Below are 17,515 nucleotides of genomic sequence, written 5' to 3' on the forward strand. Positions count from 1 at the left end.
GGACATGTTAGTCTCAACATGTGGCATCATTTATGTGCAGATTAGCTTGTGGTGTACCGATTGTTCCCGTAAACAATTGAAGATAGCTAAATTAGTTCTTAAAATCATTACATGTTGATCGGGTCTCATTTTATCATTGATCTTTTGTCGGAAGAAAATATCTAATTATTTACGAATAAAAATATTTTTTTATCTTTTATAGTAACATCGCATTTTCGTATCAATATGACAACATAAATAATTATTTTATATTTTTTTCTTCTAATGTTCCTTGTTATTTTAATCATCTTATTTCTATTATATGAATAATGTTTTTACCGATCTTTCTATTCCGTTAAATAATTGATCCAAGATATAATTAATAACGATTCAATTGACTTGTCACATTTGTTATTTTTCTCCGGAGATTGCGATTGAATTGGCTTCTCTCATTTGTCTATTAAAACAACTTGTAGACTTCTCTAAAATTGGCCTTTCAACTTAGTGGCCAATCCCATCAACCCCAATAATATTACCCTTTTGTCTATAGGCACTAACTTGTTGACTTGTTCAAATTTTGACTTCTAACTACTGGTCAATCCCATCAACCCCAATAATATTGCCTTGATTGATATATCATTTTATGTACCCAATTAGCATGTGTTTAATCAATTATTTTTAAAATATAAAATATAAAATATAAAATATGTCGACTAACTTAGCTTTTTAGGAAGAAAATAAATTCCTATCGTATCATTGAACTTATAACCCTAACATAGTTTTCAGCATGTTCATGAGACCAAAATTTTCTTCTCAGCTGGCGGCGATTGAATTGGTTGCTCTCACTTGTTGTTTGTCGCCACAACTTGTGGACCTATAAATCCGGGTCAATTTTCTTCCAAAAATGTCCATAGAATAAGAGAGCTACAATTTCCCACCCAATTATTCCAATAGTATGGCCCACACATCAATCACTTATCTGTGCATTAATCTGCATCATATCCACCCGAATGCTTCTTGTTGACCGACGACCCTGTGTTTCTCGTAGCACGTCGGACATGGAGGCGATCACTGGGACGAGACGCAGCAGGGAGTACCACAGCCTGGAGAGTGCCGGGGACGCGGAGACCAAGGGCGGCAGAAGAGCCTGGATGAGATGGGCAGCTCCAGCTGCCTGCGTGCTGTGTGTGCCTCTTCTGCTCCTCCTCGTCGGAGATCATCGGAGGCCGTCTTTCGATTGGTTTCAGGGTGCAACGCACCCGAAAGGTAATCCCCGTGCCCTTCGTGTTATCTACGGTATCAGTTCTTCGACAGAGTGATCCAAAGCAGATGCCCATAAACAAGTATTTAGAGGGACGAGGAGGTGATGCCTCTGTTGTGACTTCACCGAACCTCCGCTGCATCTTCTTATATTCCTTGTAGGCTCGACGAGCGTTTCTTCCTCGGTCGTCGGGGAAGCATCGAAGGACAAGCTTCTTGGCGGTCTGTTGTCTGCTGAATTCGAGGATTGTTCCTGCTTCAGCCGATACAGGTCTGCAGCGTATCGTAAGGCGTCGCCTCACCTTCCTTCTCCGTATCTCGTCGAGAGGCTGCGCAGGTACGAAGCTCTCCACAGGAAATGTGGTCCAAACACCGAGCTCTACAAGAAATCTATCGAGCGATTGAAGTCGAAGCAGAGCAGCGCGGCCATGGAGTGCAATTACATAGTTTGGATCCCGCACTACGGCCTGGGAAACAGAGTCGTCAGTCTCGTCTCCTCGTTTCTGTACGCTCTCCTCAACGACAGAGTCCTTCTCGTCCACGTCCCACACGAACTCACCGACCTCTTCTGCGAGCCATTTCCTGGGACTTCCTGGGTGCTGCCTTCGGATTTCCCCGTCCACAACTTCCAAAACTTCGACAAGGACACCCCGCAGAGCTTCGGCAACATGCTCCGGGACAAGGTCATCAGCATCGACATGCGCTCCTCCGCCAACGCTACGTTGCCGGCCTACGTCTACCTCCACCTGCCATGGTACTACAACGAGTGGGACAAGCTGTTCTTCTGCCAAGACGCGCAGCAGATGCTTCGGAAGGTCCCCTGGCTTCTGCTGAAGTCGGACCACTACTTCGTGCCGTCGCTGTTTCTCGTCGAGGAGTACGACGACGAGCTCCGGCGGCTGTTCCCGGAGAGGACGACTGTGTTCCACCACCTGGTGCGGTATCTTCTCCACCCGAGTAACACCGTGTGGGGGTACGTCACGAGGTACTACCACGCTTATCTGGCCAAGGCCGACAAAAGGGTAGGCATCCAGATCAGGAACCTCGAAAACGAGCCCGTTCCCTTCGAGACTTTGTTGGGTCAGATCGTGAACTGTTCCTCCAAAGAAGGAATACTGCCGAGCATCGACCTTAGGCATACGGCGAGGCCGGCTGAGGACGACGCTAAGGTGACGGCAGTCTTCACGACCAGTTTGGACTCCGGGTACTCCGACAGGATCAGGAACATGTACTACGAGCACGCGACCACCACCGGCGAGATCGTCGGGGTGTACCAAGCCAGCCACGAGGGGAAGCAGCAGACGGAGCATCAGAACCACAACGTCAAGGCACTGTCGGAGATCACTCTGCTCAGCTTCAGCGACGTTCTCATCACCACCGCCTGCTCCACCTTCGGGTACGTGGCTCAGGGGCTCGGTGGGCTGGAGCCGCTGATACTGACGAAGCCCTGGAAATCCAAACTGCCTTGCCGCTGGGCCGAGTCGCCGGAGCCATGCTTCCTGATACCTCCTCCCTCGGACGTGTGCCGAGACCATGGCGGAATCAACAAGAAGATGGCTCAGCATGTGAGGCAGTGCGAAGATGAGAATGGAGGCGTTAAGCTTTTTGATTAGACTGTCATAAAGAAACCATACTCTTTCAATCTCATCGATGTTAAGACGATAACGCATCATTTCATATTATTATTGCCAAAGAAAAGAAAATATAGTCTAATCAAAGAGTACCAACTCAAATGCATTCGCATTTTAAATATCAAGATGATGCCATAGTAATATAATTAATTTATTAATAAAATAAATTTGATTAGCTTAAATAAGTTGTAATATATTTGAATCTTACTCAATAAAAAAATGAAATAAATACAAACAAATCAAATTATTCATGAAATATCTTGCTGCTACTCATCCTACATGAAAAGATTAATTGAAATTGAATTCTTAAATTGGAAGCCAACTTGCAGAATCTGCTGCTAAAAACAGCCAAGATGACAGTCCAAAACAGTGCTCTTCTAATCCTAGTCGACTGAAGGCTATTCAAAGTCAACCCACGGTTTCTGACTTGCAAAGGCGGCAAACTTGCTGTTCTTGATTCCACAAGTGATTAATTATTTCCAATCCAAGACTAGAAGAGACCAAGCAATGAATCTATACAAGGCAATCAGCTGTTCTTTTATGATTCAACATGCCGCTTATGCATCATCTCGCTGGAGTTTCTGAACTGGTGTTCAAACTAGTAAGATGAACTCCTCCTCCTCCTAGTCAACTCAGATTGCTTAAGTCGACTTCTTCAGCACCCCCTCCTGGTTTTATTAGTCGTCTATGTTAGCCGGAATGGGTTATGACTTGAAGGAGATCAGTATCATTCGTTGCAGCACAAGACAAAGTGCATCTTAGCCATGGGACTGAACGCACCACCTCAGATTTTGACCGGCTAGATTATATAGAAACATTGATGTCAGGGAATCAGCAAAATAATCGAGTAACATGCATGTTTGAAGCTTCCATTTAGTCTCGATGCACTTCAAAAGAAAAAGTAGGGAGAAACGACACTGGCATCATCGCTTGGCAAGCAAAACCACGGCTTGCAAGAAGAGGATCGATCAAGGGGTTGGTAGAAGAACTAGTGCAAGCTGAGAACATGCCCGATCTCGTTGCCGGTTAAGATTTAGGGGGGTTCTCATTGCCGGTTGTTGACAGCCCCTAATTACTTCTTTCTACAGTTATTTATCTGGATATGATCTTTGTACGTACGTCAAGCCATCCAGCTTCTTTCTTCAGCGCTTAATAGAACGAGGGTGAAGTGCAACAGAAGCTGCCGGATTTTGGAGACGGCTGGGGATTCGGAAGCCAAGCTCGAGAGGAACGGTTCCATGACGTTGATCCGAGCATGGGCGATCCCAGTCGCCTGCTTGCTCCGTGTGCCTCTTCTGGTGCTCCTTGCTGGATCATTCAGGAGGCCATCGTCGAAATGGATCCAGGAAGCTGCAGTAGGCGGAACAGGTAAATCCATGATGCCATCTTTGAGTTTTGTTTGTTTCATCAGCTCAGTTGCACTCGTTTGACATCTCAGATACAAGAATTCACACTACTTCCTCCTCCGTCGAGCCACCCAAGGTAACTTCGTTGGACGTTGACTGAGGCCTTAATTTATTTGGCCCGACTCCCTAAAATGCACCACCATGTTGCAATGATCTTATCAGCATTCTTTTGTTTTCTTACATGGTTATGTTTCTTGCACCGTTCTTTCTTCATGCATACGGGACCTGCAAGGCTGCGTATCTTGCAGAAGAGATCATGGAGTCGATTACGATAAGCTGAATCCCTTGTTTATATGTATATATAATCTCGGTGAGACCTTTGTTAGTGGTTGCCCATGAACAATGACGATGGTGGAGGAGTGGGATACAAGTCATTGGAAGAATTTTCCCAGACATGTCAGAGTCTCTCGATTCCTCACATTAATATTAGGGTTGACAAATATGTCACCTGATTTCGACCGTAGGGCAGTAAACGGATTGAGGATCCCACTCGGGTCATCGGATCAAAATTTCCGGTCCAATAAGATCATGTACCGATCGTTGGATCAAAAGATGGATGTACCTTCGATCCGATGACCCGGCCCGGTTCGACTAAATGTGTCAAAATAGGACCATGGGTTTTAACCGTGTCCTTTTGATGCGCCTGCTCTCGACCTTGGAGAAACCATCCAAATCATTGCGACGATCACTTATTTCGCGAACTCTATATATAGAAGGGAAGAATTCTAAGGACGCTGCGGTGGTGATGGAGACGAAGCGCTTGAGGAGGCCGCAGCAACCGGCGCCCGCCCCCGATTCGGAGAGAGAGGGGCCTTTCTGGGCCTCCTCCGCGGCGGCGGGGAGGAAGCCGCCGCGCCTCATGCACCTGCACCCCTCGACCGCGCTCCTCCTGCTCGCCTCCCTTTTGCTCATCTGCATTGCCCTGTCCGGAGCCCACCGCAGCTTTCCGCTTGATCGCCTTCGTGCAAAAGGAGGTACGACTAACCTCCCCGCCCTTCTCCACTTGTATCACGATCGCTTGATCTCGTAGGTTCTTGCGATGCTTCAGATCCTGTTGGTATCCAATTTGACACTTTCTTAGGGTTAATTTCTCGCAAAGTTGAATTAGGTAGTATTTAAGGTGGCTGAAATCGTAGTTATAATTCATGAACTTATACAAGAATCAGATTAGGTTGTTGTTGCATCGACCAGTATCACATTCGACCATAAGTAAAACCAAGGAGACGCAAGGATTCATCTTGCATATATATATGCTTCAGTGTAGTATGGTGCGATATATCTAAATGCAGTATCTTTCAATCCTATTCCACAAGGTTTTATCTGCTAAGCTTGCTAATGATTTGTTGATAGCACATTGGCCATGTTGATGTTGACTTGCAGATTAGGCTGTCATTTGTTGGCAATATACCACATATTAGCTCCGAGTCTTTGTCAGTTCAGTTTGTCATGACTTGTGTGCACTTTGATATGATGATGCCGAACTGCTTTATGTTTTACAAAATTAAGCCACCAAATTTGACGTAAATAAGGGTTTCAATTATGCTATTTTTATCCTATAAAGTCACCTTATAAATTTAGTTGACCTTTTCTTTGCAGTCGAATTTCCGACACACAGCTCTTAATTTTTATTTTTTTTTCAAGTAATTTATCTACCAGGGGTACACAACTCTGAAACTTGGCTCTTTCATCTTTCATGGATCGATGTACATTCTTTGATGCGTATATGAGAGTTTTCCAGAGTGCATATATACTTGTTTGCGAATCTTTATAAAAGCATATTGGTTCCTCTGTTTAGCAATAAAGTCATATGTCTATTCTACCATAGATTGACATCATACAATGTTACCCACAACATGATATTTGCTTTCTCAGGTTACTGTTCATTTGTAATTTTCTTGTTGCAAAGTTCATAGGACTTAACATGTTTTCTAGGTTTAGAGAATGGTACATTTCCATCCCTTGGTGGTCCAAAGGATAGATTTCTTCATGGCTTGCTTGCTGCTGGGTTTGATGAGCAATCCTGCCTAAGCAGGTACCAATCTGTGTTATACCGGAAAGAATCACCTCATGTACCGTCTTCTTACTTGGTGGAGAAACTGAGAAACTATGAAGCTCTCCACAAGAAATGTGGTCCGAACACTGAATTGTACAAGAAAGCAGTTGAGCAGTTGAAATCTGATCATGGCACCCAATCAACAGAGTGCAACTATGTGATATGGATATCATACAGTGGCTTAGGCAACAAGATGTTGTCTATTGCTTCAGCATTTCTATATGCTCTCCTAACAAACAGGGTCTTGTTTATCGACCGAGGTTTCGACATGGCTGATCTCTTTTGTGAGCCATTTCCTGAAAGCTCATGGCTTCTACCTCTGGATTTCCCCATCAATGAGTTCGATACCTTTGACATGAAGACACCCAAGAGTTATGGGAACATGTTAAAAGACAAGGTTATCGGTAACGGTGATGATGGTACTTCAACACACTCCCTGCCTGATTACATTTATCTCCATTTATCTCATGATTATGGTGATTATGATAAGCTTTTCTTCTGCGAAGATGATCAGAGGTTTCTTAGATTTGTCCCTTGGCTGTTGTTGAGATCGAACAACTACTTCGTGCCATCCCTCTTTATGATCCCAACATATGAAGAAGAACTAAAACATCTCTTCCCAGAGAAAGAGACAGTCTTCCATCATTTGGGACGTTATCTTTTCCACCCTACCAATTCAGTGTGGGGTTTGATCACCAGATATTATCAATCTTATCTTGCCAAGGCAGATGAAAGAGTGGGCATACAGGTGAGAACCTTTGAAACCGCTGCTGGTCCATTTCAGTATGTGTTAGACCAAATTCTTGCATGCACTCAGAAGGCAAAGCTTCTTCCCGACGCCAGTGGCCAAGACACTGTGGTTTCGACCCCAAAAACCAAATCAAAAGCTGTGCTTATGACTTCTTTGAACTCTGGATACTCTGAAAACATCAGGAACATGTACTGGGAGCACCCTACAGTCACCGGTGAAATCATTAGTGTCTATCAACCGAGCCATGAAGGATACCAGCAGACAGAGAAGCAAATGCACGACATGAAAGCATTAGCAGAGATCTATCTCTTGAGCTTGACAGATGCGTTGGTGACAAGCGCATGGTCTACGTTCGGGTATGTGGCTCAAGGTCTTGGTGGTTTACGACCATGGATCCTCTTCAAGCCCGAAAACCATACAGCTCCTGACCCTCCTTGCCGTCAAGCCATGTCCATTGAACCTTGTTTTCATGCCCCTCCCTTCTATGACTGCAAGGCCAAGACAGGTGCTGATACAGGGGCTCTGGTCCCGTATGTCAGGCATTGCGAAGACATGAGTTGGGGGCTTAAGGTAGTCGATCGCAATGAGTGGTAGCTCTTGACCTTCGGATGCAACATTCATATTTGTACACTCGAACATTTCCTTTCTCTTTCTTTACAGAGACCCTATTCATGCATAATTTAGGTGTGTTTCTTGAAAGATTAACGATGTTGAAGAGGATCGATCTCGGTGACACTGTAAAACTATTCATTTATGATTCTAGCGATCAGGATTTGAGGAGGGCGTGTTGTCCGGGGGCGGGAAATTGAGCTTGGCGCGCGCCCCTCGGAACTCGACGGCGGCGCGGTCGTACGCCCGCGCGGCGTCCTCCGCAGTGTCGAACGTGCCCAGCCACTTGCGCGCCGCCCGCTTCGGGTCGCGTATCTCAGCCGCCCACTTCCCCCACGGCCGCTGCCGCACGCCCCGGTACCTGCTGCCCTTCTTCCCCTTCCTCCTCGATCCCCCGGAGCCGCTGCTGTCGGACGGCACGACGGCTCCCTCGTCGTCCGCGAAGGAGAAGAGCTCGCAACCGAGGCACCCTTCGATGCCGCACGTACGGCAGGTGTCAGCGAGCGGGAGCTCGGCGGGGGCAGTGGCGTAGCCGGAGTGGACGTGAGCGAGCGCGGAGACGATGATGGAGGTCTCCTGCTCGCGCGACAGGCGTGAGGATGACGGCTGCCAATCGCAGCAGCCCGACATAGCCCTTTGCTGCTACTGCTGCTGTTCTTTGCTGAATCGACGTGGGTTGACTGATAATAGGTGGTGGTGGAAGGACGACTCTCTCTTCTGGTTTGATCTGCATGCTACGGCGGGAAGAGGAGTTGAGGTTTTAAGGGAGGGAGGAGAGGCGTGACATGGTTTGACACATCGAAGACTCACGCGGACATGGACTGCGCTTTTGGCGACTGCATCCGCTGTTGGCGAAGAGTAGGGACGAAGCGGATTCAGGAAGGGATTAAATAAATCGTGGAGAATGTGAATCGAGAGAAAGTGAAAGCTGCGGAAGTCATCGCCTACTCGTGGCAGGCGAAGAGAATAATAACGAGAGGATGTCAAACTGGCTTTCTCAGATCATATAGAGTTACAACTGGACCAGAGATGACAGGTAGTGTGAAATAGAATTATGGATTACATGACTGACTAAATTAAAATATTTATTTATTTATTTATCTATCTATCTATACTCAATTTGATTTTAACGTTTTATATAATCCATAATTTACCGACAACACCCGTAGAGAAGAGGACGACGGAAGCATTGGATAAGAAATCCAGTCATCGTCTCCCACACGCTGTTGTAGTCTTGTCGGTGTGCGTGGTGGCAATGTAGAAATCCTGAGGAATGAGTTTCTCCTGGACTTGGTCAAGAGAACGAAAGCGTACGAAGAAAGAGAAAGGCTTTTTATCCTTTCATTCATCTAAAAATATATATTTATATTTATATTAATCAAACGATAAAATCTATTTTTTTAAAATATAATTAATTATAGCTCAATAAACCTCCTCATATTTATCCGTACACTACTCATCTATTTATCTTAACCTAAATTCTTATCTTTTATTACATCTAATCATAACTATTTAAACTAATTTTATCATATTTTTTAATTCAAAATAATTATTACTTGAAGTTTTTCTCTTTAAAATTATTTTTTACTAAAATTTTTATGTAGATATTAGTAAGTTGATCTTCGTTGTTATAGTAGTTTATTTGAATTTCTCTTTTATCAAATAGTTCACGAATGAGGTGATGACAAACTTCAATGCATTTGTGTGCCGATGGAACATACAATTCTATCATTACAATAATAGACTTGTTGGATTTTTGTTAGTTCATCTTGCTATTATTGAAATTTTACTAGAATTTTTTGAAGTCAAATTGCTTAACATGTTATACTTGTAGCCGTAACATATTCTGTCTCGAAGCTTGAGAAAATAATATATTTTTACTTTTTTATTATCTATGAAATCACCCCTGAGCTCAATCACTATCGAATACAACTTAAAATCTTTCACTTGCTCATAACATATGTCATAATTGTGAGTTCCTTTAACGTATATAAGAACTCTTTTTTTAACTACTCAGAGTGATGTTTGCTAAGGCTATGTATGAATCTTGACAATAAACTAACTACAAACATAACATTTGACCTTGAATGTTGAGATAAATTAACCTTCTAAATAAATTTTTATATTGTTTCTCATTTATTTTTTCAATTTTTATCATTTAGCATATGTTTATCATTTGTATTTATTGGAATATTCACCGGCTTACAAGCTACTATTTGAAATCTTTTTAATAAATCTTTAACATATTTTCCTTGGCATAAAAAAATTTTATTTGCATCTTGAATAATTTTTATTCTTAGAAAATAATATAAAAGCTTTAGATTGATCATGACATCATATTTTTCTTAAATTCAGCAACCATATCTGATGAATTTTTAGTATAAATAATATCGTCTATATACAAACAGATAATAAAAATTTTCATACCTTGGGTTTTTATATAGAAAGTCAACTTACTTAAACTTTTTTTTAAAATTATGTTAAAGAAGCTACTTTTAATTCTATTGTCTCTTACTCTCAGTGTTTGTTTCAAATTATATAATATTTTATCCAATTTGTATTCTTTATCTTTTTGTCCTTTAATTTTAAATTCTTCCATCTACTTTACATAAACCTTCTCTTGCAACTTTCCATTTAAGAAGGTTGATTTAACATTAAATTGATGAAATTATCATTTTTTTTCTATGCTAATACTTTTCTAATCATATCGATTTTAGTAACCAGAGAAAAAGATTATGAAAAGTCAATATTTGAAATTTGAGTATATCCTTTAGCAACTATTGCTTCTTTTCCTTAGGGGCAAATTTATCAGCTTTTAAGTCTTATTTTTTTAATAACTTGTAATTCATCATTATTGTTTGCACATATTCTTCTTTTTAACCGTAACTTCAAAACAAGTGGGTTTCAAAGTAAAATATATAAAATCACTAAACTGATATATCTGTAAAAAATTATTAAATTTCATCGAAGGTTTTTCAATATCACTATAATCTTTTGAATTAAAATCTTTCAAAATATAAGAAGATTTGGGTGAGGCATTAACTATATGCAATGTATTATATATTTCTTATAGCCTTCCTCTCCAATAACTATTGAAATTTCAACTGCTTTATAATTTTAATTTTTTCATTAAAAATAATATCACAACTTATGATTAATTTCTTAGTTGTAGGATCATAAAATATAGAACCTTTTATTTCATTGCTATATCTCATAAATATGCATTTAGTACTTTTGTCATCAAGTTTATTTCTTTTCTCTATAGAAACATAAAGAAAAACAACATAACAAAATATCTTTAAGTGACTTACATTTGGCTTTCAGTCCATACTTCATAGGATGTTTTTCGTTATATTATCTTAAGTAGGAAAGTGATTTAATAAATATATTACTGTAGTCATAGTTTTTACCTAAAATTTTTTTAGTATTATTTTTTCTTTAAGCAAACATCTGACAACTTCGATCACAACTCATATCTTTCACTCTACTATTCTATTTTATTAAGGGTTGTAGCTTGTAATTAGTTCTATATGAATATTTATATTTTTTATAAAAAAAGTAAAAAAAAAATTAAAGTGAATTCACCCCCTCTATTAGTATGGTGAGTTTTAATAAAATAATCAATTTATTTTTCTATATATGTTTTATTTTTTAAAACAAAAAAGGCATTAGCTTTTTTTCCAAAAAAATATACTCACATCATTCTTATGCAATTATTTATAAATAATAAAAAATATTTACTTCTACCACGTGAGACTGTCTGTATAGGTCTATAGATATTTATATGCAAAAGTTTCAACTATTCTTTAGCTCTTTAAGAATGACTTATTTGTTATTTTTTAAAAACATAAGATTCACAAACAATATCTTTATTCTTAATTTTAAGTAAAACAACTATTATATTCTTTTGATTTAAAAAATCTAGTCAAACCATAATTTAGATAGCTATATTTTTTATGTTATAATATTGATTTATCAACAACAATAGTAGTGAATGCATGTAAGGAGAAATTTAAAAATAATAAAAAAAATATTTTATTTTTTATCATACTCATAATTGTTATCTTTTTTTTATTATAAATCAAATATTTTCATCATAAAAAATAACATAATATCCTTTTCTCATCAGTTACCCATCTTATATTAATAATATTTTATTTTAAACCAAAATTAAATATCACATCATTCATAAATTTTTTTATCAAATTTGATGTTCATAGCAACTGTTCATTTTTCTTCCACTTGAACCTTACTATCATTTCTCATCTATACTATTGATCTAGTTAAATTATTAAGCCTTCAAAATAAATTTGTCCCTTGTACCAATACTAAATCTACATTTCAAAACTAAACAAATCTAGAATATTCTTTATCAAATGTCATAAAAAAATATTTTTTATTTTTTTGATAATTTACTTATTTTTGTTCCAATAATCTTTTTTAAGATAGCCATGTTTTTTTATATTGAATGCAGAAAGGAACATTTCGATTTGTATATTTGTATCAACAATATTTTTGTTTTTTATTTTTTTGCAACAAATACATTGATAAGTTTCTTTATTATCTTCATTAAAGTTCCTCTAACTCTTATTTGATAAGTCTGATCCTTTGTCTTAAGCACCAAATCATCCATTACCTCTACCATTTTGACCACTTCATTGAGATCTAATTTCTAAATTTATTTTTGTCCTACTTCTGACATATCTTCATTTGGAAAGTATGTTTAAAAGTTTTATATGAAAATCTATTCACTTTTTTTTTTTCATGAACTAAAAATAAACCACTAATTCATTAATAGATAATATACTTATATCTTTAGCTTATTCTAAAGTAGTAGAAGATATATAAAATTTTGAAGATAAACTCCTTAAAACTTTTTTTACTATTATTTGATCTTATAGGTTTTCACTGCAAGACTTTATTTGATTCATAATACAAGAGATTTTTGAGCAAAACTGGGTGATAGATTTAGAATTTTTTATTATAAGAGTTTTGAATTCAAACCAAAGAATTTGAAGCCTTAAAATTTTGATCTTATCGATACCTGCAAATACATTTTTTTATATTTTTCAAGTTTCCATTAATATTGATGCTAACATGGTTCAAAAAAATAAGGACTTACCTATTACTTGTTATAGCATATAAAGAGTTTTTGTATCTTTTATAAGATCGAAAAATTTGAAGCCTTAAAACTTTTACCTTATCCATACCTTCAAACACACTTGTTAATATTTTTAAGTTTTTATTGATATTGATGCCAAGATGATTTAGAAAAATAGAGACTCGTCTATTGCTTATTATAGCATATAGAAAGCTCATATGTTATTATTTATTTAACCTTTTTAATATTTAATAAAATTATTTTTTATCAAATTTAATAATTATTATAAAATAAATAGAGTTCTTATTTTAACAATTCAAAATTAATAATTTTCACTTTTAAAAGAAGAAGAAGAAGAAGAAGAAGAGGTGAAGGATGAGAAAAAGAAGAAAGAAGAGGAAAAGGAAAGAGGAGGCAAAAAAAGAAGAGGAGGAAGATGATGGTATTAATATCTATTTATAAATTAAAAAAAGCTGTATATAATAATGAGGAGTTACAAATATTCTTAATAGTTTAAAATATTTAAAAAATAAAATAAGATTATAAATAGTAAAAGAAGAGTTGATGTTAACTCACAAGTTTAACATATATTAAGTTAAACATTATTATAATTTTAAAACTCAAATTTAAAAATTGAGGGTCACACTCAAATATATATCATTTGACTCTCTTAATATTTACCAATGCGGGGACTATTCTCTTCATCCTCTTTTTCAATCTCTTCTCACATATAAATATCTTCTAATATTCTTTCCTTATTCATGTGCAGCTTAATTGTCTCCTTTCTTATTTTCTTCAATCATTCTTTTTTTTTTTTTTTACTCACTTTCTTGTTTAGAACATGTTAGAATAAAGATAGACCTAATATCATGTTAGAATAATACTTGGGAACTAGTTAGAATATCATGTTAGAATAATACTTGGGAACTAGTTGATAGACCACAAAATAAAGATATTGCTGGTGTCAAATGAATTTACAATGTTAGAATAATACTTGGGAACTAGTTGATAGACCTCAAAATAAAGATACTACTGGTGTCAAATGAATTTACAATGTGAAATATAAAGCATATGGCTCAGTGCAAAAAAACAAGATATGATTACTCACAGTAGTATAGAGTTGACTATGATGAAATTTTGTACGCCAGTCACTCGCCATATATTATTAGAACTTTGATTGCATTAGCAACTCACAAAGGTTGATTGTTGTATCAACTTGACGTGAAATCAGTTTTTTTGAATGGAGAATTAAAAGAAGAGGTCTATGTTGAGCAAACACTTTCTTGCCATTAAATATACAAGTTGAATAAATATACAAAACAAAATATGAAGTTGAGCAAACACTTTCTTGCCATTAAATTTATTATTAAAGATTAAGAAAACAAAATATACATGTTGAATAAATATGGAATAAATGACATGGAAGCTAAGACACTTTCTTGGCAGTGTTATATATCAAGAGAAAAACAATATATTTATTTCTAAAAAGATTATGTGGACAAAGTTCTAAAGAAGTTTAATATGTTTGAATGCCATCTTATCACCACACCATTACTAGTTGGTGAAAAATTAAAGAAAAAAAGAAGATTGATACTGCTCTTTGTAGAAGCTTGATTGGTAATTTATTATACCTTACTTATAGCTACAAGGCCATATATTATGTTTGCTACAAGTATACTTTCTAGATTCATGAATAGTCCCAGTCACGTTCATTTTGGAGTTACCAAAAGAATTGTCAGATATTTACAAGGTACTAAAGAATTTAGAATCAAGTTGGACAAGCCAAGAAGACCTGAAGCCAGTTGGATTTTTTGACAGTGAATGGGGTGGATTTACACATGATTGTGGTGTATTGTCATGGAGCTCAAAGAAACAACAATAAGTGGTACGATCCTTTGTAGAAGCTGAATATACTTCAACATCTATGACTACTTCTTAAGCAATTTAGCTAAGAAGGATTCTTGAAGATCTTGGAGAAAAATAAATTGAAGTAACAGAGATCTTTTGTGGCAATAAATCATAATAACAATGGCCAAGAATTTGTTTTATCTATCGTATCAGCACTTCATCGGAATAAAAGAATTAGAAAAAATAAAATTCAAGTATAGCATTGCAACTCCAATAATCAAGTAAGGCATTACTAAAAGATACTCACCAAGGTATTACTAAAAAATAAGTTTGAGTATTTTAAAGAAGCTATGATCGCTCGTGAATAATACGTTAAGGGAATGAAATGTTGGCATTAATGTATTGATGTTTTAAGAAATATCAAGAGTAGTTTAGAAAATAAACTAAGTATTAGTTATGGTTTAAAATAGTAGGATTATGAAATAATAATAATAATAATAATAATAATAATAATAAAGCTACTGTAATTTAAGATTGAACGAAAAATAATTATATAATTATGTGCCTCCTTTTTCTTTCCTCTTACAAGCCAATCATAACATATTAGCACTACAAATTAATATTCTATCTTTCCGTTGATAATGGTGGAATGACCCAAAAGCTAGCGAGCTCATCTTTCCATTGTCAACGGACTCGTACTATCTTCCTTCTATCCTTGACCGCTGAACCCTTTTGGGTTATGGGGCTCAAGAACATGAGAAAGCTTCACCAGCTTTCTCTCTCTCTCTCTCTCTCTCTTCTCGACCCCTGCTCCTCTTCTAATTGAAGAAAGGGATGGAGAGATGAGAAACCAGTTTGTCACCTTGGCACTATTGCCTTCTGCTTGCTCTCGTCCGACAAGGTCTCTCTGCCTCCGCCTACTGGAAGATGCTAATAAGGTTACTACTTATATTTTAAGTGGATGCATCCATATACATAAACATGTTTGCTAAATTATGAAGTGATACTTACGTTTTGGGGTGCTTCGAGGGGATGTATCGTCGTCGTAGGAAGATGCTTTGTTAGATAGGATGTATGGAACGTTTTGATGTTTGTATCTTGAAAAAGCACATTCGGTGCATAAAAATATTTTGTTTGATTGGATATATTGAATGTCTTAATGCTTATATCGTAATCACATTTCAAAAAGTGGATTATATCAACTCAACTATGTCGTGTGGATCGATGACTAATTTTGGCATTAGCTTATGACGATAAAACCTTCTGATAAATAAATAAAATAATAGAAAGATAAAATATAAATTTTATATAAATCAGTGTCTACAAAGATCAATTTCATGGTACATTTTCTTAATTAAATAATAATTGGTACTGTCATCAATGGTTATATGGCAATTAGTTACATGGCTAGACATCTAATTGATCACACAATATAAACATATAAGTTTAACATGATGATGACGATTGGTAATAATATGGTATCTTATTAAGATTTGAGGAGATTATGTATGTATTTATCATTGCCTTCTTATGCTAGACTCTCTTTCTTGAGCTTATTACTAACTTGGGCATATGATAGATCTCGTAGAGTATACCTCTAGACGTTCTCGAGAGGCATGCAGTTTCTAATTATAATAACATTCAAAAAACGAGTTTGATTATGATGACTTCATTACATCGTTTTGACCATTGTTTCTAATGGAAATAGGATAATACTAGAATAAGACATTGATTAAAAAATCATAAAAAAACCAAAATCAAGACACCACAAGAATTAAAAAAAGCTAATTAGAAAAGTTCCTTTTCGACTTTTGATAATGTGATCCCATTTCTCCTGCTCATAGGAGTTTCAAGGTCATCGACTCGAACACTTCTTTGGACTTCCTAAGAAGGAAGGCTAAGATTTAATATGCAAGCTGCAAATATTTCTCTCCTATGATACATATAGATTGTCAATTGGACTTTGGCATGTAAATTCTTTTAATGAACTTAAATATTAGAGAAATCTTATTATGTATTTATCCGGTATAGTTTTAACCTTAGGCATAATTATCTCTCTCAGAGAGAAGGGAGGGAGTCCCCGTCAGAGAGAAAAAAAAAAAGAATCAAATCATAATTATCAAATATTATAATCTAAAATTAAAACTAACCAAATTTTGGTTCGAGTCAGACCAAATTGATTTGACCAACTCATATGTGAATACAATGAAATAATGCAACCGGAGTATGTGTTTCTAAGCCAATTGCTAGTGCTAACCTTAGGCATCCATAGTGGCATTAATCGGTCGGATGTAACAATATAATTGGAAGAGGGATGGCTTTTTGTCTTATGGAATTCCTTGTTGCAAATCACATATCTTTAATATGAGACACCTCTCTCTCTCTCTCTCTCTCTCTCTCTCTCTCTCTCTAGTAAACTATTATGAACCTTGATGGGCCGGCCCAATTGTCTCGGCCCAACCATGATGGGCATCAGAAGTATTGAAATTTTATACATTTTAATCAAAGGTATTTTAGGTTAATTTATATATTTTTCATTCAAACTTTACTAAAGTAATTTTTTAAATAATATCTAAATATCAAAAATATAGAAGTATGAAGCAAACAATGTGCCAAATAAAGACAGTAAATATCTTTGATAGATCATCGTAAGATTCTGAGTTTAATTCTCGTTTTCGTCACTTACATTTTATATAAATACATAAGTAAATAATATATTAAAAATATTATTAAAAAGCAAGTAATAGAATAAAATAGAAGGAGAGATAAGCTCGACGAAACAACAAAAGATCAGCTCGAGCAAGCAACAGAGCAAATGCATCACGTTTCTGAGGCCCTTCTCCTCCTCCTCCTCCCCATGTCCACGTCCTAGTCCGC

The 17,515-nt window shown here is 36.8% G+C and overlaps 3 protein-coding genes across 3 annotated transcripts; 2 read left to right on the forward strand and 1 right to left on the reverse strand.

Moving 5' to 3' along the window:
- Positions 1-1,017: 1,017 nt before the first annotated feature.
- On the forward strand, positions 1,018-2,898 carry LOC135593144 (galactoside 2-alpha-L-fucosyltransferase-like). The gene is made up of 2 exons (XM_065082976.1): positions 1,018-1,245; positions 1,402-2,898. Exons 1-2 carry the CDS (start codon positions 1,038-1,040, stop codon positions 2,850-2,852), a joined length of 1,659 nt encoding a protein of 552 aa, XP_064939048.1. The 5' UTR covers positions 1,018-1,037; the 3' UTR covers positions 2,853-2,898.
- Positions 2,899-4,482: 1,584 nt separating this feature from the next.
- LOC135586060 (galactoside 2-alpha-L-fucosyltransferase-like) lies at positions 4,483-7,822 on the forward strand. Its single transcript, XM_065082977.1, has 2 exons — positions 4,483-5,250; positions 6,209-7,822. The coding sequence occupies exons 1-2, from the start codon at positions 4,872-4,874 to the stop codon at positions 7,672-7,674; spliced, it is 1,845 nt and encodes a 614-aa protein (XP_064939049.1). The 5' UTR covers positions 4,483-4,871; the 3' UTR covers positions 7,675-7,822.
- Positions 7,823-7,839: 17 nt separating this feature from the next.
- On the reverse strand, positions 7,840-8,930 carry LOC103997991 (ethylene-responsive transcription factor ERF109-like). The gene has a single exon (XM_009419349.3). It carries the CDS (start codon positions 8,317-8,319, stop codon positions 7,840-7,842), a length of 480 nt encoding a protein of 159 aa, XP_009417624.2. The 5' UTR covers positions 8,320-8,930.
- Between the last annotated feature and the right edge of the window lie 8,585 nt (positions 8,931-17,515).

Source organism: Musa acuminata, chromosome BXJ1-9 (assembly GCF_036884655.1).
Source record: "Musa acuminata AAA Group cultivar baxijiao chromosome BXJ1-9, Cavendish_Baxijiao_AAA, whole genome shotgun sequence".
In the NCBI taxonomy this organism is placed as follows: Eukaryota; Viridiplantae; Streptophyta; class Magnoliopsida; order Zingiberales; family Musaceae; genus Musa; species Musa acuminata.

Bases quoted from the DNA above. Each gene is read 5' to 3' on its own strand.
- LOC135586060 (XM_065082977.1), top strand. From the start codon at position 4,872: ATGTGTCAAAATAGGACCATGGGTTTTAACCGTGTCCTTTTGATGCGC. The intron at 5,251-6,208 runs GTACGACTAACC...CATGTTTTCTAG, and splicing joins TCGCCTTCGTGCAAAAGGAG to GTTTAGAGAATGGTACATTT.
- LOC135593144 (XM_065082976.1), top strand. From the start codon at position 1,038: ATGGAGGCGATCACTGGGACGAGACGCAGCAGGGAGTACCACAGCCTG. The intron at 1,246-1,401 runs GTAATCCCCGTG...TATTCCTTGTAG, and splicing joins GGGTGCAACGCACCCGAAAG to GCTCGACGAGCGTTTCTTCC.
- LOC103997991 (XM_009419349.3), bottom strand. From the start codon at position 8,319: ATGTCGGGCTGCTGCGATTGGCAGCCGTCATCCTCACGCCTGTCGCGC.